Source organism: Pogoniulus pusillus, chromosome 6, assembly GCF_015220805.1.
Source record: "Pogoniulus pusillus isolate bPogPus1 chromosome 6, bPogPus1.pri, whole genome shotgun sequence".
Taxonomy (NCBI): domain Eukaryota; kingdom Metazoa; phylum Chordata; class Aves; order Piciformes; family Lybiidae; genus Pogoniulus; species Pogoniulus pusillus.
In genome coordinates this window covers 37,449,270-37,474,948 of record NC_087269.1, presented here as the reverse complement: position 1 = coordinate 37,474,948, position 25,679 = coordinate 37,449,270, and the positions used below count along the sequence as shown (strand labels likewise).

Sequence of the window (25,679 nt, the reverse complement as noted above, 5' to 3'; positions counted from 1 at the left end):
GAAGAAACAACATTGGCTCCAACAAGGCTTGGTGCTCGAGAGGTTTTGCACAGTGCAGTCATGTTATGCAATGAGTTTAAAGTACAGGAAGTTGCAGAGCACACTTAGTGAGAGCCAAGAGGAGATGCTCCACTATTCTTCCAGGGGGACCAGAAGCTGCTTTTTCCTCCAGGAAGGAAGAGGCATCAAATGCCAGTAAGGAAGAATTCTGCTTTAACTCTTTCTGAAAGTCTTTCCCACTCCTCCCAATGCCCTCCGGCTCCAGAGCAGCAGCTGGACTTGAAGACAAGCAGTTTCCAATGCAATTCCTGTTTGGCTTTTGTGGGTTTAGGGTTTGGTGGTGGGTTGCCCACACTGGGTGCCAAGAGCACAGGGTTCTTCACCATGATGCCTGCCTGTAATGGGGAGAATCTGGCCATACTCTGAATACCAGGATAGTTTCCTTGGGAATCTCCAATTTCCTTCACTCCCACTCTGGGACGTTATTAGGCAGACTGATTTAATTTGCCTCTTACCTATTAGTTTAATCTGCTTGCAAGGCAGGAAGCCAAAGCAGCAAAGCACTGAACACAAAGTGCCTACAAAGAATTGCCGGACGGCCCAGCAGCAGCCGGGCTGCAAGCACTGCTGAAGCTGCAAACTGCCCTGCAGAGCCAAAGGGAGCAACTTTCCTTCACTGCAAACATATCTGGAGGAGTGGGAGAGGAAGCAGGAAGGTAGCAGAGCAGAGGAAAGGGGGAAACACTGGGATCAGCAACAGTAAGTTAAGCAAAATACTGCTGTGGGAGAGACAATGCCTGAAAGTTAGAGAGTTTCCAGGGGAGTATTCCATGCTTGGGATCAAGACTGATGGTAGCACTCACTAAATGTTTGTGTTTCAGATTTTTTTTGTATGCTCCTTTCAAGTCAGCATGGTTATGCACTTTGTTTAGTTGCCTCTGGCATCTACCCTTCATGGTGTCAAAAATACCTTGACTCAAGTCAATCCAAATGCAGTAGTGCCGTTTGGTTAAGTGGGTTGTGAGCCCTTGGAGTCACAATGATTTTTGATCAGCATTTGGCAAAACAGCAAGTTAAAATTGATCCAAGATCTTACTCCACCTTTTTTTGTAAACAGTAGTGTGTAACCTGTGCTTTTCTGCTTTGTGTCAAGCCACATTGAGCTCTTGAGTGTGAGCTGTGTGGTAATTCTGCAGCTTTCCTGGGTTGATGGCCATATTCCTGCTGCAGAGGTGTCTGGGATGCACTTCTCCCTGTCCAGCCTAAGATGATTCTTTTTCATCTCCTGCATGGATCAGGATGGTGAGGGTGTCCTCTGAGATTTTCTTTTTTTGGAGCCACACTCAAAAAACTCAGTGTCCATGCAGCCATCACCCTCCAGTCACCTGTCTGCAGACCAAAGCTGTGCCCCTCAGCCTCTCTCATGTCAGACATCTATGTTTCATTTCATCCTGGAGAATGGTCTAAAAGAGAAAACCAGAAACTCACTAACTCCACATGCTCTGTCACACAGAGTAGCAGCCTGCCACCGTGAGGAGCATGTGCAGCCCTGGGAGGTCACAGCTTCATGTTTCATTACAGGAAGAACATCTCATGTGCACCCCTGGAAACAGTCCATAACCCATGATTCTCCTTGGCCAGAGTCTTGTGCTTAAGAAAAGCATCAGTATGTTTGATTTTTGCTGTAGCCAAGAAGCTTTTTCCCCTTTTGGCTTCCTGGTCTTTCCAGACACACAGCACAGCTGCCTCTTCCCCAGAAGCACTGTTTTGGCACCAATCATTTGAGTATCCATAGCAGGATGCTCTGTTATCTCAGCACAACAGGTATCAGCTTCCTTCTGATCACAGGTGTCAGGTGCTGGCTGGACTGGCAGACCCACATGCAACCAGCACAGAGGAAAGCTGCAGCTTCTCCACTCTTCTCTACAGTTACCCACCTTCCCTGTGGGGATGTACCCTGTGCTGGTGTGAGACATGTACACGGTCTGAAATCACAGAATCATAGAAGGCTTTAGGTTGTAAGGGACCTTTGCATGTATCTTCTTAGTTTCTTGTGCTTTCAGACAGAGATCTGGTCTGCTGTAGGAAAAAATAGACAGCCTTTCTGGTTAGCATTTTCTGTTTACTATATGGCTTGCTACTTCTGCACACTGGGTCTCCACAACAGCAGCCAGGCAAACCTGACCAGCAAGCAAGGCAGGGAGGTGTGTGTCTCAGATTGCCTTGCAACTGGTTTCACAGCACTGGGTGCCTCTCTACTCTTCCATTGCCTGGTGTCAAAGCAGGACAGAAGGCTGAGAATCACAGAATGACGAGGGTTGGACTAGCAGATCAGCTAGTCCAACCCCTCTGCTAGAACAGGTTCACCTAGTTGCCCAGGATCATGTGCAGGTGGGATTGAAGGAGATTCCACAGCCTCTCTGGCAGTCTGGGCAGACCACTACTGCTACATTAATAGGCTTCTTGGATGCCTTGGAATCTGGGTTGACTGATGCTTTGAGAACGTGCCAGTAGTCTCGTGGCCCATGTTGTGTGGCTGCAGCCCATGACGTGAAACGCAGCAGGGATGTCCAGGGGACAGAGTGACAGCTCATCAAAACTAGACAACAGTTCTGTATTTGACATCTTGAGGTCAAAAACTGTCAGTTCCTTGAATTTTGCGGTGTCTTAAATTGCCTGGGGAGTGTTTTGAGCCTTGTCAAAATGAATTAATTAAGGCCAAGTCATATTCACAAGCTTGTACTCCTCTGATTCAGCAGCAGGACCACGCTTGATTTTCAGCCTAATAATTACAAGCGGTTTTGGAGGACCTGGGGGGCTGATAGAGCTAGTTTGTGTTTCCTCCAAAGCTGCATGTGCTACATTTTTAACTTGCTCTTTGCCTTGGCTGTCTGTAGTGTTGCTTCCCTCCTCCTTATGAACGCAGCCAACTTTCTAATTAAGGAAACTACTCCACAGCCATTGCGGCTGTTCATTTGGGTTGTCTGTCCGTACCAAAGTTTCCAGTTCCCCAAAAGATTTTAAACCACTCCTTGCTACAGCTGAAGTAAGACAGGGACTTCTGCTCTTCCTTTAAGTCTGTGTGCAGCACACTGACTTTGTCAGAGTTACAAATCCACCTCTGGCCGTGACAAATGCTGCTGAAGTTATTTTTCTATTGGATTCTTAGATGAAAAAACCCGAGCAGTTATGGGACATAAATATCATTTTGTGCTGGGCTTTACTGCTTACTGGGCTTTGAGCCTGAAAGGATTTAAAAGTCATCATGCTCTAAGGGAAAGAAGGAGGAGGTGGAGGGTTGGTCCAGCCAGCTGTTGTGATTTGGGAAAAGGCTTGTCCTGTCTGATGGGAAGGAGACTGGGACTGAGACGCAGAGGCAGCCAACACTGGCACAGCTACACCCAGTGAGATTAAAACCAAATTAGAAACTGATCTTGCAGGGCTTTATCATTTCCCTTACATTGTGATATTTATAAATGCAAATCGTTTTTATCTTAGTGGTTATCCTCTCTTGGATCTTTAGTTAAAGGGCATTGTCCTTAGTTTATGCTGCAGTGATGACTGTAGGGAGAGGATGGAGACTTTCACACACATAAAAGCACTTGGGTGTGTGAAGAAGAATATGGGCCCTTCTTAATCGTCCATAAGCCAGCTGCTCTTGGCAGCCTGGAGTTGTGCAAGAGTCCTGAAGACAATGTCATGTTACTGCATCACAGTTGAGTGCTTTTGATAGAGAAGTGTAAAGCACAATAGCTTTTTGTGTGTGTGTCATTTCGTTTCTGAAGTACACACAATTCAGGATGTATGCGCTTTGTCGGCATTAATTGCTACGGCCAGCCTGCCCAGAGGAAATGCTCAGATCAGGCCTGGCTGCTCACCCAGAGGAAGCTCCTCATGTCTGTTGCTCTACCTTTGCATCTCTAAGAGCAGCAGCACCTTCTGCTTCTCAAATTCCTTGTTGGTTAGAAATAAATCACAAAGACCATTCACCGCTGGTTGCCATGGTGGCCTGCAGCTCTTTGAGGAAAGCATTGTCTGCTGGAATACTATCAGCATCCTCACACTGGCAAAACTGGGTGCACTGAGAGATGGTGACAGAAGCATACAACGTGGAAGAGCATTTCTCCGAGGCCTGATCTGCACCATCAGTCTGGGATGGACCAGGAAGCAGGGGCAGGAGAGCACACCCAGCAGATGGACACATCCTGGAGGGTCTGCTCTGCATGACCAGCAAAGGGGGATGTACCCACACCCCTGCCTGTCCCCTGGCTCATGGGGAGAGGTGAGCAGCTGAGGAGCTCCCCAGCGTACCCAGGAGTTCTGCATGACTTGGTGTCACTGTGGAGGGTTGTGGTGGTCCAGTGCTGAGCTGGAGTTGTGCTTTCCATCCTGGAAGGTCTGCTTTCCATGCTAGATAGGTCCTGTGTGGAGAGGAGCTCTCTACTAGCCAAAATAAAAACACTTGGCAATCTACCAGAACCATTTAGAGCTGGTAGTCTGTTAAAGGCAGAAAGCAATACAGTTTGGAGTAGAAGATACAGAATGCATTTGCAAGGCATCTGAGCCCGGTGCTGAGACATTCTTTCTTCAAACATTGTTGGCAAGAGCTTCTCTCGTGCTCAGACCAAAACTATTTTGGGTGGAACATTTGCTCCCTACTTTCTAGCAAGGCTGGTTGCAGGAATGAAGAATAGATTCTTTTCACTGGCTGCAGCTGGTTTGAATGATCCCCACACTGAACCCATTGACTCCAGGCTCTCCTCATGTGAATCACAAGGAAGTAGCAACTGACTTTTTGTTTATGTGCCATGGGAAGAAAGAGAAAAGCAGCCTCAAGTCAGATGAATGCTTGTCTCCAGGCACATGCCAGGGAGGAGGTCCTGATGCACACTCCCTACCTAATGCTGGCAGCAAGTGTGGTTCAGCAGCTCAGCGCCAGACGTGTTTCTGTTGTGGGTATCTGTGCAGTGGCTTCTCCAGCGCTTCCTGCAAGGCCCCTGGAGACCACGGCAGCATGACTGATTGGTACAGAATATCCATCATGCTCATTCAGTGAGAGCTTGAAGAGGAGTCCTTCAAGAGTCATGACCCCTGCATTGCATACAAAGCAAAAAAAATAATCTTGAAAGCCATCAATGTCAGTTGGGTAGTTCTTGAACCAAGGCCTTGAGAGGGATTTGCTTCAGTGCACCTCTCTCAAGGTCCACTTCTTCCAAGGAGAAACAAAATGACTTGTTTAAGAAAACTCAGGAAATCATTTCCAGACCCTGTCACTGCAATCTCTGTGTCTGCTTGTAGATGATCTCTCCACTGAGAGCAACTTCTAGCAAATTCCTGCAGAATCACCATCCTTTCTCCTTCTGAGGAAGAGGATTTCAGAGCACTAAACGGGCAGAGAATTGGTTTGCTAGTGTAGAGAGGACTGTAGGTCAAAGAAGGTGATCTGCCTGGGAGACATTCAGGAAAACTCTTGCTGAAAGTAATGCCACTAAATGGCAAAATTATTCAGGGATAATTATGACACCTTAAGTATTCTTAAGAAAGTCAGCTGGCCATCCATGGTGGATTTTTTCCCAGTATTGGGATTTTCTGTGTACTATCAGAGATATTAATTAGAGGATGAGATTACACTGAGTGCTGTACAGTTTACCTCTTGGGTATTTGTGGAATGAACCATGAAAATACAGGCAGGCTTGACTGTGTGATGGTAAAATGCTCATTTAGCTGGGTTTCTTGAGGAGTTTCATGTCTTACCTCACCTTGTTGCCACGTAGCCTGTACCTCTTGATTGCAACCAGCAGAGGTAGTTTCATGTCAGTGGCAGCTCATGTGTGAGGGCCTTTGAGATCCCTTTGGATACAAGCACTGTGTGAGAAAGTTTTTGCTGCAGGAGCTTTCTTTTTCAGGATCCCAGGGGGCTTTCTCAGCACACTTGGATCATCAGCATGATGTAATCAGGAGTATAAACGTGTAGGCCAGCATATGATGCATCAGCATCCATCTTTGCCAACTGCTTTTTACTGCAAGGTGGAAAATTTGTCAGCTTTCTGAAACTTCAGCTCAAGACTCTCCATTTCCTACCCCTCCCTTCCCTCCTTCCCAAGAAAGAAATGAGATCTGGTTAGTTCATTTTGCTGTACCTCTCTCTTTTGGTGGGTTTGTAGCCCAATTTTAAAACTCAGGTAAATCAATTAATTGAGAATAACCATAGGGTATGTAACTGCAGCTCTTAGGTTGGTAGGTGATGGGTTTTACTGAACTGGTAAAATCCAGAAAGCTGTTAGATGAGAATAAGTTGCTGCAGTGATGTCATTCAGTCTGATTTACAGTTTTATAACTGTAGGCAAATCTGAAGTATTTCTCACTATCTCAGTGTACATTATTCTATCAACCTGGAGCCTGTGCTTACCTATGTCAGCACTGAATTTCTTCTCTCAGTGATAGTGGAGACATAAAAATGAAGACGTTTTCAGCCCATTAGAGTTTAACGTAGCTTCAAGAGCAGTCAGTTTCTCCACAGTCTGGATTTTATTTGTCTCTTAACGTGCTGAGGATGTCTGTAGGAAATGCCTCCCAGCTGCTGTGGGAGTTGGCAATCTAACTATTCTTTGCTTGTGCAAGAAAATAAGACACCTTAAATATGAGGATTATTGACCAAAATGGCAGCTTACAAAAAATCAGAAGATAACAAATCCTTGCAGCAGTGCTTTATACCAGCACCCTGATCTCCTTCCTTTTGCTCTGGGTGCATTGCTGAGATTTTCCTGCAGCAGAGAAGCCATATGTGAGACCTGAGGAAGGCAAGGGCAGAGCTCTGCCCCATGCTTTGGTTGAGGTCCTTTATGCCCCATACTGTGACCAAATGAGTGTAGAATGCTCAGGCAGTCTGGAGCTGAGACGATTTGGGGCTGCAGCACTACAGCCCCTTCCCTATGCACTGGGAGGGTAGGAAGGAGGCACCTGTGGTGCTTCAGGATGGTGTTCAGAGACCTCTGTGGAGCCTCACATCATCAGGGGAAGGGTGGGTGTTGAAGTCCTGTAGCACAAGAATAGCTCCTCGTTCCTGGACTCAAAAAATAAGGATCTGCCAGTGTGTTATCTAGATTAATGAAGATGAAATGTGCTGCATAAATACATCAGAGGCGTGATCATGCCATTATCCCTTGGGCTACTCTGGCTCACAAGGAGAAAAGGTTGATTTCTGTTTGCAGATGATTTTGCTTTCTCTACCAGTGTTCATTTTTTGTTTTCGTATGAAACCCAGGGAACATTTCTTTCACTCAAAGATGTAGCAGATTAGGAAAGATTTTTTTCCTAGCTGGTCATAAATAGCTCTGTTTTAAGATACATTTTTCATCTATCATTACTTGTGAGGGTTAGTGATACTATTTTAAACTCTGGTGATAAATTAGAGAGCTTATAAGCTCTATTATTCAAGGAACCAGGCAATATTTGGAAACAGAACATGTTTCCATAAACCAGAAGGTGCTTGCGTGCTGCTGACTGGACTGAGAGTGGGAGAGGTGGAGATGAATCAGCTAGAAGGGTAGGATTTGCAAAACAATGAGATTTTAAGGTAGCCTTGACTTGAGCCCATTCTGGGCATGCAGGAAAAGCCTCTGTGGAGGTGACCAGTTGCGCTGACAGATGAGGTGTCTCAGGATGAATGGCTACTTTTAGTGTCAGAGTTAGTGATGATGCTCAGTAGGCATTGTTTGGTCCACTGTCTTAATTTAAGATGTGAAATGTGTAGCAGTGGATGATCTCTAATCAGATGACAACACTTTTAGGGTCAGGGATGAGAAAAAATGTTAGCATCATAGAATGGCTTGGGTTGGGAGACATCTTTAAACATTGCTCCAACACCCCCCACAGTGAGTAAGGACATCTTCAACTAAAGCAGGTTGCTTATAGCCCCATCCAACCCAACCTAGAAGGTTTCCACAGATAGGGCAGCTACAACTTCTCTGGACAACCTGGGCCAGTGTTTTAATTACACTTAGTGTGAAAAATGGCTTCCTTCTGTCTAGTCTAAATCTCTCTCTTTTAGTTTAAAAACATCACCCCCTTGTCCTGCCACAACAGGCCCTGTTGAAAAGTCTATCTCCAGCTTTCTTATCAGCCCCTTTAAGTACTGAAAGGCCACAATGAGGTCTCCCTGGAGCCTTCTCTTCTCCAGGCTGAGCAACCTCAATTGTCTCAGCCTTCATACCATTTTGTGCCCCGTCTCTGGACTCTCTCCAGTTGGTTATTGAGAGGACCAGGGTGGCAAGGTAGGGTGGCTGAAGGTGTCACAGTTTCTGTCCCTGCTATTACTTGGAACTGCTTTCCACTGTATCAAATCATAACTCCAATGTTATTTGAGATCTTTTTGGAAGAGTTCTGGGGTTTTCCAGCCGCATTCAGGTCCCAAGGCTATCATGGTGGTGGTGTATCTGGAAGAGATTTTAGGAGGCTGGGGCTGAAGTCACTGGTGCTGCCTGTAGGTGAGTGCAAGCAGCCTGCAGACCTGCAGCCAATGTTTTAGAGCAAGGCAGAAATGGTAGCAGCCAGGGAAAGCCTGATAAAGGGGGAAAACAAAGAACATGAAAGTTAATCATTAAACTTTTTCAGTTATCTCTATTCAACCAGGAAAACCAAAGGTAGACAAAGTTTGCAGGGAGAGACAATTTCTTTTATCAGACCAACTAGAAAAACACAGATCCTTTTGGCACAAGATGCTTCTCTTCAGATCTCCACAGTTGCAAATTATGTTGAAAATTACATTCTTTGAATTTTGAAAAGATTTAATAGATATTTGGAAAAACTGAATTTAAAAGCAACTCCCAAAAAAATATAATTCCTTTGGTTTAATTTGATTTGGACAAAAGATTTGATGCCCTTGAATTACAGAAGACTCTTTCCTGGATTGAAGTTTACCTGTAGAAACATGATCTCCCTATCCACAGTGTCAAAATTTCTGCATGCAGTCTCAAAAGTATGTTCTTGGTAAGGGTATGGAGATGCTTTTCTTTTTTTTAAATGAAATGCCTACAGTCCTCTTTTGCAACCCCAGGATGCTTTCAGCACACAGGATTAGTGAGTGGCTAGTAGGGATCTACAAAGGTGTGAAGTCAAAGATTTAAACAGGATGAGTTTAAAATACACAGTTCTCTCCCCTGAGCACTTCTATGTTTTCTTTCCTCTCAGTCCCAAAGAAATATATTCTAATATTCTAATATTTTTCATGGTTTTACTAATTATCAGTGTACTGTTATTAACCAGGTGTGCTTTCTACATTACAGGAGATAAGATGCTATTATTAATCATATTTCCAGTGAGAGGTTTGTAGGTTCACCCTGACCTCATGGAATCTACGGCTTACAGTTCAGTTTTGAGTGTTTCCTTTACTCCATTTTGGAGTGCTTTGGGTTTTTTTGTTTTTTTTTTTTGGTTGCTTGGTTGGTCAGGTTTTTTGGTGTTTTTTTTAATAGCTGTCTATGTTGTCCAGTACACCAATTTCAAATTCCCTCAATCCAGCTTAGTCTCTGCTGTATTAATGCGTGGCTTGAGGGCACAAAGGCCTAAAAAGGGCTGTATTGTGTGCCATCTCTAAAATGGTTTTTCAGAGAAGTTGGATAAAGAGATTGAGATTTCCTGGAGGGGGTTATGGGTTGGTTTTGATTCCAGCCGAGCGAGCAGCCTTGCAGGGGACTCTGAGAGAAGACATCAGGGAGGGAGATGTTGCAGGGCCCCACATCACCCCATTTCTGTTGTACTTTCCAGCAAAGCCTGTTCATCTGGGAAGGTGACTGCAAGCACCATGTGGGATCCTCCTTCATTGTACTGATGTATGTGGGGAGACAGCTTTATAACAGTATGAAAAATCCTAGGATATATTAGTTAAGGAACATGGATTGAAGCAGTAGTTTCTCTTCCTAAGACATTACATATATAGAACCCTATCTTCTTAGTGCAGTCATGACCAGTAAATCTTGCCTGAGGTAGAACAGTCATTACGTAGTAAAAACCACATAGAGCACTGGGGTTCTGTAAGATTCAGCTAGAGTAACCCAAGGGGAAAGTCAGAGCCATCTCGTTGTTCCTCCGGTACAACCATTACCTGCAGGACCAAGCCAGGGCAGAGCTGCTGCTCTGGGCTGTCCGAGGGTTGATGCTCCCCATGAGCTGCTTTGCATGCTTACCCTCTACATCTGGAAGACTCACAAGCAAGCAGCCTTCCTTCAGAAACTATTCCTCCAAAGGATAAAATCAGTTCTCCAGTCCATCTTTCCTGTGCCGCGTGGTGCAGTCATCTCCTTGATCTGCCACGACAGTGTGCCCTCTCACCTGGCAAGTAATTGATAATGTGCCTGGAGGGGATACCAGCCCCATCCAGGAAAGGGTTTCTGTTAAGGACAGCACACTCTGAAATACGTGCTAAGCTCAAGTACACACTTGAGGGCTGTCCTCCCCCATAGCGGGTTTCCTGATGGCTTCAGTGACTTGCTTGGGTGAAAGCAGAACAGCCAGGAGCTGGGCAGCTCAAGAATGAGCACCCTGCCATCGAGGAGCATGCCAGGGAGACCTCCCCAGCCCAGGCAGGGGCCATGCTTGGGGCTGCAGAAGTGGAGTGCAGATTTTGTTTTGTTCTCCCCACCCTGGGAGAACAGGTGGGGTTTGGTGGTCGCTGCCAAGCCCAAAGTTTTGTTTGCTGTGTTTTTATGGTTCTGGAGTGCTTGAAATGTCGCAAGAATTCAACGTGTGCCTCTTTTTTTTCCCTTCCAGTGTAACCACGTTAAAATCCTACATTATACTTGTAAAGCATTAGCTGTAAAAGTAAATCAACTTTAATAGCAAGTAGGTTGTAGTTAAGTGCTTTCAAATGTTGCTGTTCAGAGGTTTGGTTTTTTTCCTCAGTTATGATCCTGTGCTACAGGTAGGTGAGGGTGTTTATCTTAGGGAAATGAGTGGGATTTTCAGGTGTTCAGCACCTGTTGGGACCTTTCAGGATTATTCTCTCACTCATATATTTCCATTTTGCCATCCTCTTTGTCCTAAGCAGAATCAGATTCCTCAAAGGACAATGAGAGAGCAGAGAGAGCTCTGGGTACAGAGTGGGACAGGGAAAGAAATGGAAAAAAAGTGAAGCAAGAAATGGAAAAAAAAGTGAAGCAGGAAACTAGGACAACAAAAGTGGGAGCCTTATACAGGCTGTAAATGAGCTACAGAAAAGCTGGAAATGTAGCCGTGGTTGGGCTTCCTCTCCATGGCAAGGTTTCCTTCATTTGATCTTTGCCGTGGAAGAGGGGTGGGGATCTGAGAGCAAGGACACAACCAGGAGCAGTGGTAGGAAGAGAAAGTTATCAGAGGTCGAGTGCCCTCAGCAGCATTTGTACATTGAACAGTGGCTGTTTCAGTCTCCAGAAGGGATGACCTTGCAACAGGGTCGCTGAACAGACAGTTGCAGCTGGGCTTGTGCACTTGGCAAGTGCCCAGAAGCTATTTTAATAGGTCTTACAAGGGACAAGGCCTTGGCAAGACCTGTGGGTTTTGGAGTGAGCTCACCATGCTTTTTCCTTTACTAGCTAGCAAGCATCACTCAAGCTGTGGAAGAGTCCCCATGAGTACACATGGTGTGGCTCACAGGGCTCAGCAGCAACCCACATTCTCTTTCTGCCGGTGCATGTCACCACAGTGTCACTTTCTGCCCCTGGCTTGAAAGTTTTGTGCTTTGTATCGCTTTGAGTGAAATTCTGGAGATGTCCAGCTGGATTTAAAGAATTTAAACTATCAGTCATCTCAGGGCTGGGCTTTGAGTGCTCTCTGGGTGGTCTCAGCTCCTGCCACATCCTACAGCCCATCTGCAGCATTTGCAGGAGGAACTGAAGCAGCTGCCAGCCTTTTTTGGCTCTTTGCTTTAGGCCAAAGACTGCTTTGGTGGGAGGCTCTTAGAAATCTAGCTGGGCTCTCACTGGAGATGCCCACATTGCCCTCATGGCAAGAGCATTAAGTAAAGCCTTGGCTGGATCATTGATGAGCTACTCTCTTTTCTTGGTGCTAAGGGACATGGTCAGTGCTAAGGCACATGGTTTATCATCAGACTTGGTAGAGTTAAATTAAGGTTGGTGTCAGTGATCTTAAAGGTCTTTTCCAACCAAACTGATTCTACAGGAAACACTGTGAGGCAACAGCAGCCATTGTCATAGCCAGCACAGAAAGCCCTCCAATGCCTTCTCAGCCTGGAGGAGAGAAGGCTCTGGTGAGACCTTAGAGCAGCCTTCCAGCATTTGAAGGGGGCTACAGGAGACCTGGAGAGGGACTCTGCAAAGTCACGGAGTGAAAGGATGAGGGGAAACACCTTAAAACTGGAAGAGGCTAAATTTAGATTAGATGTTAGGAAGAAATTCTTCCCTGTGAGGGTGGTGAGGCACAGGAGCATGTTGGCTAGAGAAGTTGTTGATGCTCCAAGCCTAGAAGTATTCAAAGACAGAGTAGATGGAGAGTTAAGCAAGGAGGAGGTGACCTTGCCCATGGCAGTGGGGTTGAGACAATAATCTTTAAGGTCCCTTCCAGCCCAAGTTGGTCTATGATCTACAGAAATCCTCCAGCAGATCTCAGCAATGCTAGCAGCAGATCAGAGCAGCATACATAAAGCCCTATGTATATCTCATTTTAAAGATCAGTAGGACTTTTTGTCCAGCATAAGGGGAAGGACTAAAGTCTGTGCTTAGCACCCACATAATTTAATTCCTTCAAGAATCTCACAACATGATGCTTTCTTTGTTTTCCACTCAAAATTCCTCATTATCAATGTGCCAATGCACATTTGAAAGATGCACGTGGCACACAGTTAGTGCGATTGAACCCCTCTTGCTTCCCAAAAACCGGATCCAAGTGCTTGCTTTGATGGATCACTTCTTTCTTCTTTTCACTTGAGGAAAATTTCCAGTCTGAACCGTAGGGCTGTCAGCTGTCTGTCTGTGATTCAACCAAGGGTTTGCCCCCCCCCGGTGCCGGTACACTGTCAGCAGTCCCATTGCTGGTCTCGGGCAGCGTCGTTTGAGGCTGTCCCCATGCCAGTGCTGTCACTGTCGGTCAGCAGGCTCATCTTCAGCCTTGATTTTTACATCTTCCAAAATGTCTTTGCAGCCTCTGACTCCCTCAGGGTGATTGAACTCCGAGTAGCCCCCTGCCCAGATGGCTAATATCAGCAGCCCTCCCCTGTGCCCTTGCGTAGAGCATCAGCATCATTCTCCTTCCCTTTATTTATTTTATCATCTAGTTTTAGAAACACGAAACACAACACAATGAAAGCTGTCCATTTCCTGAAGCAGCTCATTTATTTTGTACTGCTGTCATTTGTTTCCATTTGGATAGAAGGGGAAAAAGGATAAAGAGGATAGGGAGAGACCCAAGGGAGAGCTAGGGCAAGATGTCATCCCTCCTGCATGATGCTGGGTGGCTGGAATGCGTCTCTCAGAGGCAAACGTCACTTGTGTGAAATGTAAAGAGTATAGACTGCAGCTGAAGTGGCAGCACTGGAGAGAAAGCATTTTCTCAGGGTTCTGGACAATGTCAAGAACTCCATCCGCTGAGCACTACGGGTATAATTCCTTTGCAGCACTGGGCTTGGTAATGGAGCACGTTCAAGGAGAATTTATTGGGGGGTTTGCTGCCTTCTCCGCCTTGTTCTTAACAGGAGCTGCAAAGCTCAGCCCTGGGTGGTGGAATGGTATGAGAGTCCGCATGGTGTCTGAACCCCTGACCCCCAAATGAGTTTTTCCTCTTTTTTCCCCATCCCTCTCTTAAAAAATCACCATGAATGCAAGAAACTGAGCTCCTCTGAGCAAGCATTTTTTTTTCTCCTAGGTGCTTCTTTTAGCTTTCTTGGTACATCCCTCACCACCCCATATGGCCTTTCCCATCTGCTCTGCCATCTCTCTCACATGCCCTGGCAGCTCCTGCTGCCTCCCTGGCCTTGCCATCCTTTCTGTCCATCCGCAGCTCCACACTCCTGCTTATTGTGGTGCCTAGCTAGCCCCAGGAGCAAATGCATCCCTTGGGCACCCTCCCATCTCCTGTCACCTTGTGTGGCCATGAGGAGTTTCACCCTCCACTGTATTACACTAGTTTATATACTTGTGACTGCAACTAGATGAGATGTAGTTCAGAGATTATTTCATAGAAGAGGAGTGCTCTGGAGTTTTGCTAAGCTTGTGCTTGATTTTCATAGAATCATAGAATGGTTCGGGTTGGAAGAGACTTTTAAAGATCATCTAGTTCAACCTCTCCTGCAGTTATCAGGGACATCTTCAACTAGAGCCAGTTGCTCAGAGCCCCAGACAAACTGAGCTGAAATATTTCCAGGGATGGAGCATCTGCCACCTCTGGGCAACCTGGGCCAGTGTTTCACCACCCTCAGCGTAAAAAAATTCTTCTTCCTCTTTTAGTTTACATCACCCCTTATTCTGTCACAGCAAGCTCTGCTAAAACGATCGTCCATGTATGTTTTTAAGTACTGAAAGACCACTGGAAGGTCACCCTGGACTCTTCTCCAGGCTGAACAACCCCAACTGTCTCAGCCTGTCCTCACAACAGAGGTGTTCCAGACCTTGGATGATTTTTATGGCCTCCTCTGGACCTGCCCCAACAGGTCCATGTACTTGTACTGAGGACTCCAGTGGGTACACAAAAGGAGATGAAGAGGTGCATCTGTTTCTGGTGTATCACCAGGATCTGAGGTGAAAATAAGAAGATACCTTGTGTATACACTCCCTGTGTTAGAGCATTTCGTTGTGGTTGCTGTGTGCTTCTGTAGTTCAGCTGTGGACTGTAATTGTTGTGTTGGTATCAGCTAATAAGGATATTGTTTAATATGGGAATTTCCTATGAATTTTTAACAAATACATTCTTCAAGGAAACCCTGAAAAGGGAACTGGTAAAAAGCCAGTTCTTGTGTGCTGTCAGGAGGAAATGTGCTGGGGAGGTCAGGAGTTTACCAGGTTCTTCCTAATGGCAGGTATGAGGTTTTTCCTTTCCAGCCAGGACACTGCCCCTCCTGAGGGAGAACAAGCCTCGCTGCCTCTTTACACATGTTCCAGGAGCTCAGGAGTTTCTCTGAAGCATGATTTCCCTTGCCAGAGCAGAGAATGCCATGGACCTGTGGCTTTTCCCAGTGGGCTGAAAGTCCTCTCCACTTTGCCACCATCCCCTTCCTACAGCAGCCCCAGCTGGGAACATGGAACCCCTCAGTTCCAGCTGCATTAGAGACATTGGTTCAAACATCCATGTCTCCTCCAAATAAGAATGATTTCCCAGCCTCTTCCAGCTAGGGTCCAGGCAGTGTCAACAATGTTTGGCTTTAAAACATCATGATTATTTATGAAAAAGAGATTTGACATCCCTTTCTAAACTGGCTCTTCCATTTGTATGGCTTCTGTCTGTACAGTAGCCAGTGCCTCCAGAGAAACAACAGTAAATATCTGTTTTCCCCTGATTAGGACAGGAAGGCTGGGCCTTACCTCATTTTTTTGCACAAATTTATTATGAGGAGCAGCAAAAAGTTAAGTGAAAGAAAGATGATCACTTGTGAGTACGCCATGGTAGCAGAAGGTGGTCCTCTTGGTCCTGCAGCATTGCACTGCTTTCCAAAATCATCCCCATCCTCACAGAAATCTTCTTTCAGCACCTATTTGATGGCACCTTTGCAACTTGATTATACCTTTCTGCTTGCAAACACCACTTACATTTGCTGTCCACAACCCATAGAGGTGGCTTTCCAGAGGTTTCTGCTCTATGCACTCCTGAATAAGAATACAATGCTGGTATGCAGCCCATGGAGGGAGTGGCCTAGGGCCACCAAGGAGTGCAGTCTACTGAACCACCTCAGAAAGGCACTGCAGGACTTTCTGACTTGTGAAGTGGATGTGATGGCTGGGACAGTGAATAACGGGGAGATTTGGAGCACCCCAGCATTGGCAATGTAAGTTCAAGAGAGAGATGTGCCTAAATCCCCTTGTCTTAGAGACTGGATTTTAGAGATACTGAGAGGTCCTTTGGTGTTTATGTTCTAAGTCAGGACCAGCTTGAGGTAATAAACCTTTGTTCTCCTCACTCCTGACCCCATCCTTCACTTCCAGGATTCTCATGGGCATCCTGAAGCATCCAACAGAGATGCATGTGCCCATGAACTGCTTCCTGTTTCTCCTGGATGCTTCCCTTGGCTCTGGGTGCTTCAGACCCCCTAGCCTGCGGAGGGCAGGGATGGTGCTGTTTGAGCAAGTGGGATGGTGATAAAACTTGAAGGAGAAACGTGTCTGTACAGGCTCACCTTGCTGCATTTCTGCCAGGTGAAGGATTGGTGCACCAGCACTGCTCTGGTTCAGTCTTGGCTTCCATGGCTGAAGATCAGTTTGATGTATCCAAGGTAGTTGGCACTAAGGCCACCTAGATCCTTCTGTTAATTAACCTGCAGCACTCTCTAGCCATGGAAGGAGTAAGATGCAGCACTAATGGTATACTAAACAAGAGTGAGATGCGGATTTTTTTCTTGCATGAGGATTCTCTCTGGCTGTTGCTGCCACTGATAATGAGGAAAAGCCAAGAAAACTGCTCTAAGCCATGTGCTGCTGCATGCTTTGGAGACAGGGCATTGAACAGGTCTGAACTTTGCTCCTTCATGTCTACATTCTGCAGGGAGGTGGGATTTTGATTATAGAATCATCATAGGATCACAGAATGGCTTGAGCTGGAAGTGACCTTAGAAGATCATCTAGTTCCAACCCCCCTGCCATACTCAGGAATACCTTGCAGTAGACCAGATTACTGAAAACCTGGTTTTAAACTCTTCCACTACTTCTCTGGGCAACCCATTTCAGTGCCTTACTACCCTGATAGTAAAGAACTTCTTCCTCAGGTCTAAGCTAAATCTACCCTGCTCCAGTTTAAAACCATTGCCCCTTGTCGTATCACGATGGTGATGATACAAGACTGCTGTTACTTTATATGGGATGAAGTGGGCATCTCCAAGATGTCTTGTGTTAATAAGTGTCCTTTCTGATCCTGAAAACCAGTCGATTTACACATCAAGAAAGAATTTGGCCCTTGTTTTTTGGGTGCTAGAGGAGGTCAGGTCAGCCTTGCTTCCCCCGGTGCTTTGTTTTCCTGGTGCTGCTCAAGGCTATCAGCCTGTTCCTGGAGCCTGGTTCAATACTCTCTGTATGGAAAGGCATGTTTCGGTTTTGGGTTAAAAAAAAAAAAAAAAAAAGAAAGAAAGAAAGGAAAAAAAAATAGAGAGGAAAGAAATGAAAAAAGCCACACACAAAAAAACCCCAAACAAACACAAAACGCAGCGTGGCACAGATTAAATCCATTTGAGACAACTCGGGGAATAAAAAATCAACCCGCCGTATGTGCAAGTCAATAGGAGGAGGGGAGTGGAAGGGGGGAAAAGCAACTGTGACATATACAAACCCTTTAGTGTGCATAGCATAAGATTTTTTGGCTGGCACTCACATGATTTTATTCAAGGGCTGGGAAAGAACTACGATTAGTTAAAAGCTTCGGCAAAGTCTGGAGGGAGTGCTCTGAAGAGTTGGGAGCCGCGCAGAGGTGACTGTAACTCCTCTCGAAATTTCAGACTATTCTTCCGTGGCTCAGGACAAAAGCCTTTTCTTTTTCCCTCCGTGTTCAAAGAGACATTTGTCTTGAGATGTTGCAGCTGTGGGCCGCGGGATTGCTTGTTTGAAGATACCCCCTCGTAGACGAAAGGAGAGGCAACGCACTGAAAAAGTGGTAGTATTTTATCGTGTGTGGGTTCCCCCCCTTCCTCCTCCCTCCCTCCTCCTCCACTGCCATGTGTGGTTTTTAATAAGAAGAAGAATGTGGAGGCAACATTTTCCAGGCAAGGGGAAATTTCCTGTTTCTTTTCTGTTTGTTTAATAAAGTGTGTAGTTGACTGTGAAACTGTAGCTACTTTGTTGGGAAGGAGTAATTCAGGCGAGCGTCAGGATTGCTTCTTGATGCGCTTTTATATACTGCAAGTGACCATGCTTAAAGCCTTTTTTAGCATTATTTTCTCTCTCTCTTATTTTTTTTTTTGAATGCTGCGTGTCGTAGGCAACTGAGATTAATAAGAATTAGGCAAATGGCTTCTGCTTTTGTTTCTGTGAGATAGTACCAGCCGTCTTGCGGTCACACAAAGACTGCCATTTAGCAGGGAGCACTCCCTAATTCTCTTGGCAGGGGTGCCATTGGGATCGGATACAAGTGGGTGGCAAAGGGGAGGAGCGGCAGGAGAGGACAAGCAGGCTTTGTGTATTAAAAATGAAACAAAAGCACTTTATACGCGGGGCTGCGTGCAACAAGCGGCGCTGCCTGTGAGCCGGGGTGGAGTTTGAGTTCTCAGTGTGGCTGCAAAACCTTCCCTTTTTTTCTTCTCTCCCTTTTCTTTTTTTTCCCCCTTTCCACAAGCCCTCCCCTGCTCTCCCTCTGCCTCACCCAGCTCTCCCTGCCATGCTGGCGAGCATCCGCGGGCAGCCGAAAACGCCAAAAAGAATGTAAAAATGTATCTTGAACGATACTTGCCACAACTTTGCCAAAGCGGCTGGGGCTTTATCGGCAAAATCAGCTTCAGATGGTAGGGAAGCCAGCGAATTTGGGAGGCTACATGTAGGGAGGGAGAGTGGTCCCACCCCAGCCCCATAGAGAGCTGCTCCGCTGGCTCCTGCCGGCACTGCTGGGAGGGAGAGCTGATCCCACCCCAGCCCCAAGGAGAGCTGCTCTGCTCGTTCCTGCCCTCACCACCCGGTTTGCTGTGGTGCCCATGCATGGGTCTGTCTTGGTCGAAACCGTGTTGTAAATCTTGGTGGAAGGACTCTGGTGGTTCTTGCAGAACGAAAGGGTTAACGGCTGTGATGTTTGATCAGAATTTAGGGGGGAGTGTCTGGCTGCTTAATTACTTTCTGATCCGTGGCATACCTTGTTCTTAATGAAGCAGTTGCACGCAGAACAAATGTACTGTGTATGAGCTTGGGTAAAAAGAAAAGCAGACTGAGTTTAGCTTGGGTTTGCCAGACCAAGTGTTTTGGTTTGATTGTGTTTATGTGGGAGGTAGGAACCAGGATGGTGAAGAATAGATGCAGGGGGCTGGAGAGGCACCCAGAGAGGCAGACGAGAAAAATACACCGTGGCTGAAGTTGCAAACCCTGGCACTGGTTTTTATTAAAAGGTAATTTCCATACATTATGCACTTCATCTCCTATTGATTTGCTTCAAAACTTGCCTTGTCAAGCTGGAGTAAATTCCCTCATTGAAGCAGAAGTGCGCAGCATTCCTCTGCCTACCTCGGGGTCTCCAGCCACCATTCAACCTTGGCGACTGCACTTTTGTGTGCGGGTGAGGGTGACGTGCCTGAGAAGCCTGTGTCATCATGCACAATTACATCCCTAATCCCAAGCAAAGACACAGATGCTGGGGCAGGGGGGGCAAGAAAGAAAGAGGAAAAAAAAAAAGCTGTGTTTGGTTTGACTTTGAAAGAAGCTTATGTAATGGCAGCATAATAAAACCGTTATTTTGGGGCTCAGATTAAATGTCGAAGATTCAGATAACCCTTGGTTTCATCTTCCATGGGACTTCACAGAAAGCCACTACCAGCTTCTGCATGCCTGCTGTTCTGCCTAAGGACAATTCTAGTCCTTGGTGAGCACCAAAAATCAATTTGCCTAGACAGAGGCATAAAGCTTCCATGGAGTGGGGATGGTGGCCACCAGGACTGGGAGTGCTATGGCTACTTTGGTCCTGCATCAGATTTCTTTCTATTACAGTTGCTGTGTGAGGCTGCTAGGTGATGCTCTAAGCCTTGGAGATCGTGCATGTTAGTAAGCATTTAAGTCAGTGTTGTAATTCACTCGCTTGTTAACCTGAGAAAATAATCTAGCTGCGGGATGGTGCTGCACAAAGGGATTGTGTAAACCCTCTGAGATTCGTGCATGTTTTTATTCTCGCTTATCTGCTTATGGCAAGCTTCTTTCGGTTATCCAAATCGTCTCGGCACTCTACCCTGCCTACTGACACAGTTGCACTTCCATCTGGATGAAATGCACGCAACCATCATCTATTACTTCCAGTACATGCTAATGGAGACCTTGGTAGGAAGGACAGAGAGAAGGACCTATTCCAAAAACGTTCACGTGTAATGCTGAAAATCTCCATTCAGGTCTGCTAGGTTGGTTGGTTCTTCATTTCTAAAGGCAGATTCGATGAAACAGAGACGGGGAGACATTAAGCCCACTCCCTCAAGCCTGCCTGCTTAACCACAGGGTTTTGTTCTCATGTAGGAGAGAAGTAACTCAGTGCTACCCTGCGTTTTGTACACAGCAGTGTAGATCCTCCCCAGGGCAATGCTCTTGGTGCTGGCGTCACTCTGGCCCATAGCACCAGCGTCTGTCACATATTCATCAGCTGCTGGAGATCTTGATAACACTTAAACCCAGCAGCAGTCTGGACAAAAAGGCACTTAGAATTTTCTCTTTAAAAAAAAGGTAATTAAATCAGTGTGTTGCTCCTCTAGTTAGTTTCTTTCACTCACTGTCATTTTCCTGGTGTGGGGGGCTGCAGTGACATAGTTCCTGGTGTTGAACACGGTCCAGAGGGCTGGAGCAGCACCCAGCCCTGTGCACAAGGGTGTCACAGATGGGGTGACAGCCTTCACTCATCAGAGAGAAGTAGCAAGATGTTTATTGATGTAAAGCAGCAATTTAACAAACGTTCATAGTGAATGTGACAGTGATTTAACAAGATTCCATGACAAGGTACACTTGATTATTTACTGCCTAGAGGACAGGGTCAGAAAAAACTGTTAGGGAGGCAGATGAGTCACGAGGTCCAAAATTGACCTTCTTGCTTTCTAAACTCCTTCTCAGAGAGGAGAAGGTGCAGCTGGATCCACTCCCAGTTCCCGACTTGGTCAGCTATTTAAGTCTAAAGGATTGTATATGTGTAACCAATCCTTTCTGTCACTCAGCTAAGATTTTTAAGTTTAGCCTGCTGTTAATCACCTACTGAAAATCTTTTGTGGCAAGGAGTCTCTCAGCCTTGAGCAGTGTCCCTGCTCAAGGGGAGATCCTGGTGTGCAGTCTGCAACCATGCAGGACAGCTTAGCAGGCCCTGGGCTGTCTGCTAGATATGGAGTAAGATAATTGACTTACAGTTATATTTACATACCAACCACAGAAGCTAGGTTTTTCCAAGACAGACATTGACCAGGCCTGTGGTTAGGTGGGCACATTGTTCATATGAGGCCTTGGCTGTTGGATCCTTGTCTGTCTCCTCAGAATCCACGTGACCAGACTCATCCATTATGATCACCACTGGTGGTGGTTACCACTTGAGCAGAGCTGCAGGAGGCTCTGGGGAAAGGAGAGTGCACCACCACAGAGGAATAGTGAAGGAGCCTCCAGCTTTTAGCTTTAGTCCGATTTAATCACATAGTGCCATAGACAGTAGCGTTTGTCCTGTAATAATCCATGTGAGATGTTTGTTCCCTCATAACTCCACAGAATTCCTCAGCCAAGTCCCATACTTGTCTAGCTTACCAGCATCATCAGTTTCACTGTGATGTAGTGCAGCAGAGGAGAAAGCTCTCATCAAGATGTAGTGTCTGCCTGCCTCTCTATAAAAGGATTGCACAATTGCTGTGCTTAAAGGCAAGGCAGATGTTGGCTGGTAGCTCTGAAAGGTTCTTGTGCAGAAGGCAGGTTTTGTTGAGGAGAGGAGCTTCTCTGAGACTGCTTGTGTAGGAATTGGAAAGTTCAAATGCAAACCTTCCAGGCCTGGCCATCCCATGGTGTGGCAGCAGGAATAAAACACAACTGTGCGCAGAGCACCTGCTTCCCCCACCTACACTTATCCCAGAAACCTCCCAAGAAGATAACTGAGATATTTTGTACAGTCCTAATGCAGCGAGTGCCTTTGCTGAGTGGCAAAGGCAGACCTAGATATTTCTAAGTGATTTGTCCAAAAATGAACTGGTTAATCCTCAGCAGAGCAATAAATAGGATATAAAGATCAAGCTTCCGTGGCCCTTGGTGATGATTGTTCTTCTCCTCACCTCTGCCTGTAGAACTTGTCATTGTGAAATGAGAAAAAAGCAGCACAGCTGAACAGAGCCCTGAGTATCAGTGGTTTCAAGGAGGCAGTTCATGGTGAGGTCTGTGTGTAAGGATGGGAAGAGCAGTGTCCTAGTAGAAGCCTCATCTCTGTAAACATTCAAGGTCAGGTTGGACAAGACTCTGAGCAGCCTGCTCTGGTTGAAGATGTCCCTGCTCACTGCAGGGTGGTTGGACCTTTAAAAGTCCTTTCCAAGTCAAACCATTGTGAGATACAATGAGTGCACTGCTCGCTGCCACAGTGGAGTGAGGTCTGCAGCCTTTTATCCTACGTATGCTGGTCCTTCACACCAGCTCCCAGAGCATCCAGTGGCCATAAGAACAGGTTTGGTTTTACAGAGTAAGCTGAGTTTTACCATTCCCAGCTTGAAGCCTGTTGGTAGTTGGTAATATAACAGAATATAAACCTGTCTGCTTAAGAGGTCTTGGGTGTCCTGCTCTTACTGGGATTTTCCAGTAGTCCTGTTTTTGTAGTGGATGTCTGTTTAAGCTTTTCTTTCTGAGGTGGTCAAAATGGTAAAGTCATTCCTTAAAAAAACAGACCAAGAGCCAGTGTGTGTCTGCACAGTGAAATCTCGACCCTCCTGCAGGCAGGGAAAAAATTGCTGCTGGCGTGGGTTTAATTTCACTTCTGAGATGCTAAATTGAAGAGGCTGGAAGCTCTGGATTAGGTGGCTTGCTTGAAGTGGGTCCTGTTTTGGTGAGGATGGTCACAGTGGAGATAAGCCCTCATAAATTCCCAGGGACAGCCCTGGGAGCAAGCCTCCTGTATTTTCCTTCCAGCCATGGCAAAAACACAGCCATGCTCCCCAGACTTTGTCCTGAACTTTGCACTGCTCTGCCATCATCCCCCCAGAATTTGTTGTACAAGCTGAACCCATGTGCCACCACCCCTCATCCAACACAGGAGCCACACACAGGTGCCACCACTGCTGGGGGTATCTTTTGCTGCCCCCAGTGTAAAAGCCATGTTCCTTCTGCTTGCAGGTATTCGCCCTCAAATCATGAACGGCCCCATGCACCCCCGGCCCCTGGTGGCACTGCTGGACGGCAGGGACTGCACGGTGGAGATGCCCATTCTGAAGGACTTGGCGACGGTGGCATTCTGTGACGCACAATCAACTCAGGAGATTCATGAGAAGGTAAGGGAAGCTGTGAGAGCGAGGGTGGGCTGGGGAGCAGTGTGCTCTGGCTGTCCTCTTCTGAGTCTTGTTGAGCAGAAAGAGCGCGAAGCTGCACGGAGTCCATCAGCAGAGAACACCATCAGAAGCTGCCACAGATTAAAATTCATGGAGGCCGTTTTAGGCACCAGATGTTGCTTTGGGAAAAAAAGTCACATCATCTGTGCACATCAGGCTTCTCACATCGATGTTATTAACATTTCTCATGGTGTGTGAAGGCTGCTTGCTTGGTGCAGCAGTAACAGCCACCCTGCACCTCCCCCCGGGTGCTTTGCTGACACCATCCCACGCTGTAGCTGATGGGTCTCCTCAGGTGCTGGCTGCACCTCAGCAGTGAGTGGGTGAGATCTGGGCAGTGTGCAAGCAGATCTCTGCATTGTGCATGGGTGGTTTTTCGCTTGGAAGCTCAACTTCTTCTAAATACTTCTAAAATTATTCTTTGTGCACATTTAGGTAACTCAAATGAGGTTTGAAGCAATCAAAATCACTTCCAGGATCTGGGAAAAAGAACTACAAATAGCTTCAGTGTTGATCTTTGCAGTGCTTTGAATATATAGCGTGGGGTAATGACGCAATCATAGAATAGAATGGTTTGGGTTGGAAGAGACCTTAAAGATCATCCAGTCCCAACCCTCCACCATGGGCAGAGACACCTTTACTAGACTAGATTGCCCAAAGCCCCATCCAGTCTGGCCTCGAACGGTTTCAGGGAGAGGGCATTCACAGCTTCTCTGGGCAACCTGTTCCAGTTCCTCACCAACATCACAGTGAAGAATTTCTTCCAAATATCTAATCTTAATCTCTCCTCTTTCAATTTGAAGCCATTACCCCTTGTCCTATCACTACACTCTCTGATAAAGAGACCTTTACAATCCTTCCTGTTGGGAAGCCATAATAATGTCACAATGAAGCCTTCTCTTTTCTGGGCTGAACAGGAAGGAGGACAGAGACTTTTTGTGAGGCACTTGTGAGGCAAGATTTAGCCAATCTTGGAGAGTTTGGATCACTTTCAGCTTTCCAAAGCGCTGAATTACCTTGTGGTGAGTGCTGATGAAGGTGTGAATTTCCACTAAAGAGGCTGGAATAGACCTGTGTGAATGTAGAGCTTCAGACAAATCTTTTCAGGTACACCTTGAGGACATGTGGACAGCCTGACAGACATTTGTACTTCAACGTACAAAAGAAGGTTGAAAAGTTAAGAGTGACACACAGCTGTGTTCAAATCCAATAGATACTGCCACAGTTCCTAATTCCTTTGTAACAGCATAATCACTGCTGTTGGAAACAGAAGAATTAGCAGATAACCCCCTGGAAAAGGGTCTGGGTGAGCCTTGTTTTCCTCTGCCTTGTCCCTTGTCTTTGCAGGTGTCACATCGTAATTCTCAAATATCCATCTGTTCTGTTCCCGAAGGGAATGGCCTCAGTGCCAGTGGGTCACCCCCCTGGTGCTTCTGTTGTCACCTGGAAGTGTCAGCGTGCCCTGTGTCCTGGTGCCTTCTGACATGTCTGTTCTGTTGCAGGTATTAAATGAAGCCGTTGGGGCAATGATGTACCACACCATCACACTGACTCGAGAAGACCTGGAGAAGTTCAAGGCCTTACGGGTCATTGTTCGAATAGGCAGTGGCTATGACAACATCGACATCAAAGCAGCAGGGGAGCTTGGTAGGTCTCAACTCTTTTCACCTTAATTCCTTCTCCTGTCTTTCTGAGTCTCTAAAATCAGTACAATCAGCTACTCCCATGGGAGCATACTGGAAAAGAGGAGCCGCAGGCAGGACTTCCCAAAGAGTGTTGATTCAGCCCCTAAAACTGCAGCTGCAGTTTACATCCTTTGCATGTAGAGAGTATTGTGACAAGAAAACTTGGAGTCAAAAAAAATGCCATTTTAGAGGGCAGCTTTTAGGCTCATGAACTGTTAAAATTGCCCTGAGTCCCTCATTCCAGTGCTGTCCCTAGTTCCAGGTACTCCTTTGTCCCAAAGAATATTTGTGTTTTATGAAGCAAGATTAGTGTCTTGATCTAATCTGCCTCACAGAGCCATGACCATGCTGCTAGGGAGGCTACATGTCGAGTGGTGGAGCAGGAATTTTGTGTTGAGTAACTGTTGCTGCCTCCTTCACTATTCCATCAAAGATGCCCCAGGAGCTGGAAAAAAAGACACATGGTGTAAGAATATGTTACATGGAATGCCAGAATCGCAGAATGGCTTTGGCTGAAAGGGACCTTCAGTATCATCCAATCCAACCTTCAACCCAGCACTGCAAAGTCACCACTAAACTGTGTCTCTAAGCACCAGGTCCACACATTGTTTAAACACCTCTAGGCATGGTGATTCCACTGCTGCCCT

General features: G+C 46.3%; 1 protein-coding gene across 3 annotated transcripts in view; it reads left to right on the top strand.

The window, feature by feature from the left end:
- The window catches only part of CTBP2 (C-terminal binding protein 2), a 157,219-nt gene that overhangs the window by 119,961 nt on the left and 11,579 nt on the right, over positions 1-25,679 (top strand). For 2 of the 3 annotated variants that reach the window (XM_064145291.1, XM_064145293.1), the window contains 2 exons: positions 23,136-23,290; positions 24,850-24,994. In XM_064145291.1, the coding sequence (XP_064001361.1) occupies positions 23,136-23,290; positions 24,850-24,994 (300 nt within the window). Of the gene's footprint in view, positions 1-17,575; positions 17,593-23,135; positions 23,291-24,849; positions 24,995-25,679 lie in introns of those variants that run through there. The other variant, XM_064145292.1, reaches the window with a different exon arrangement.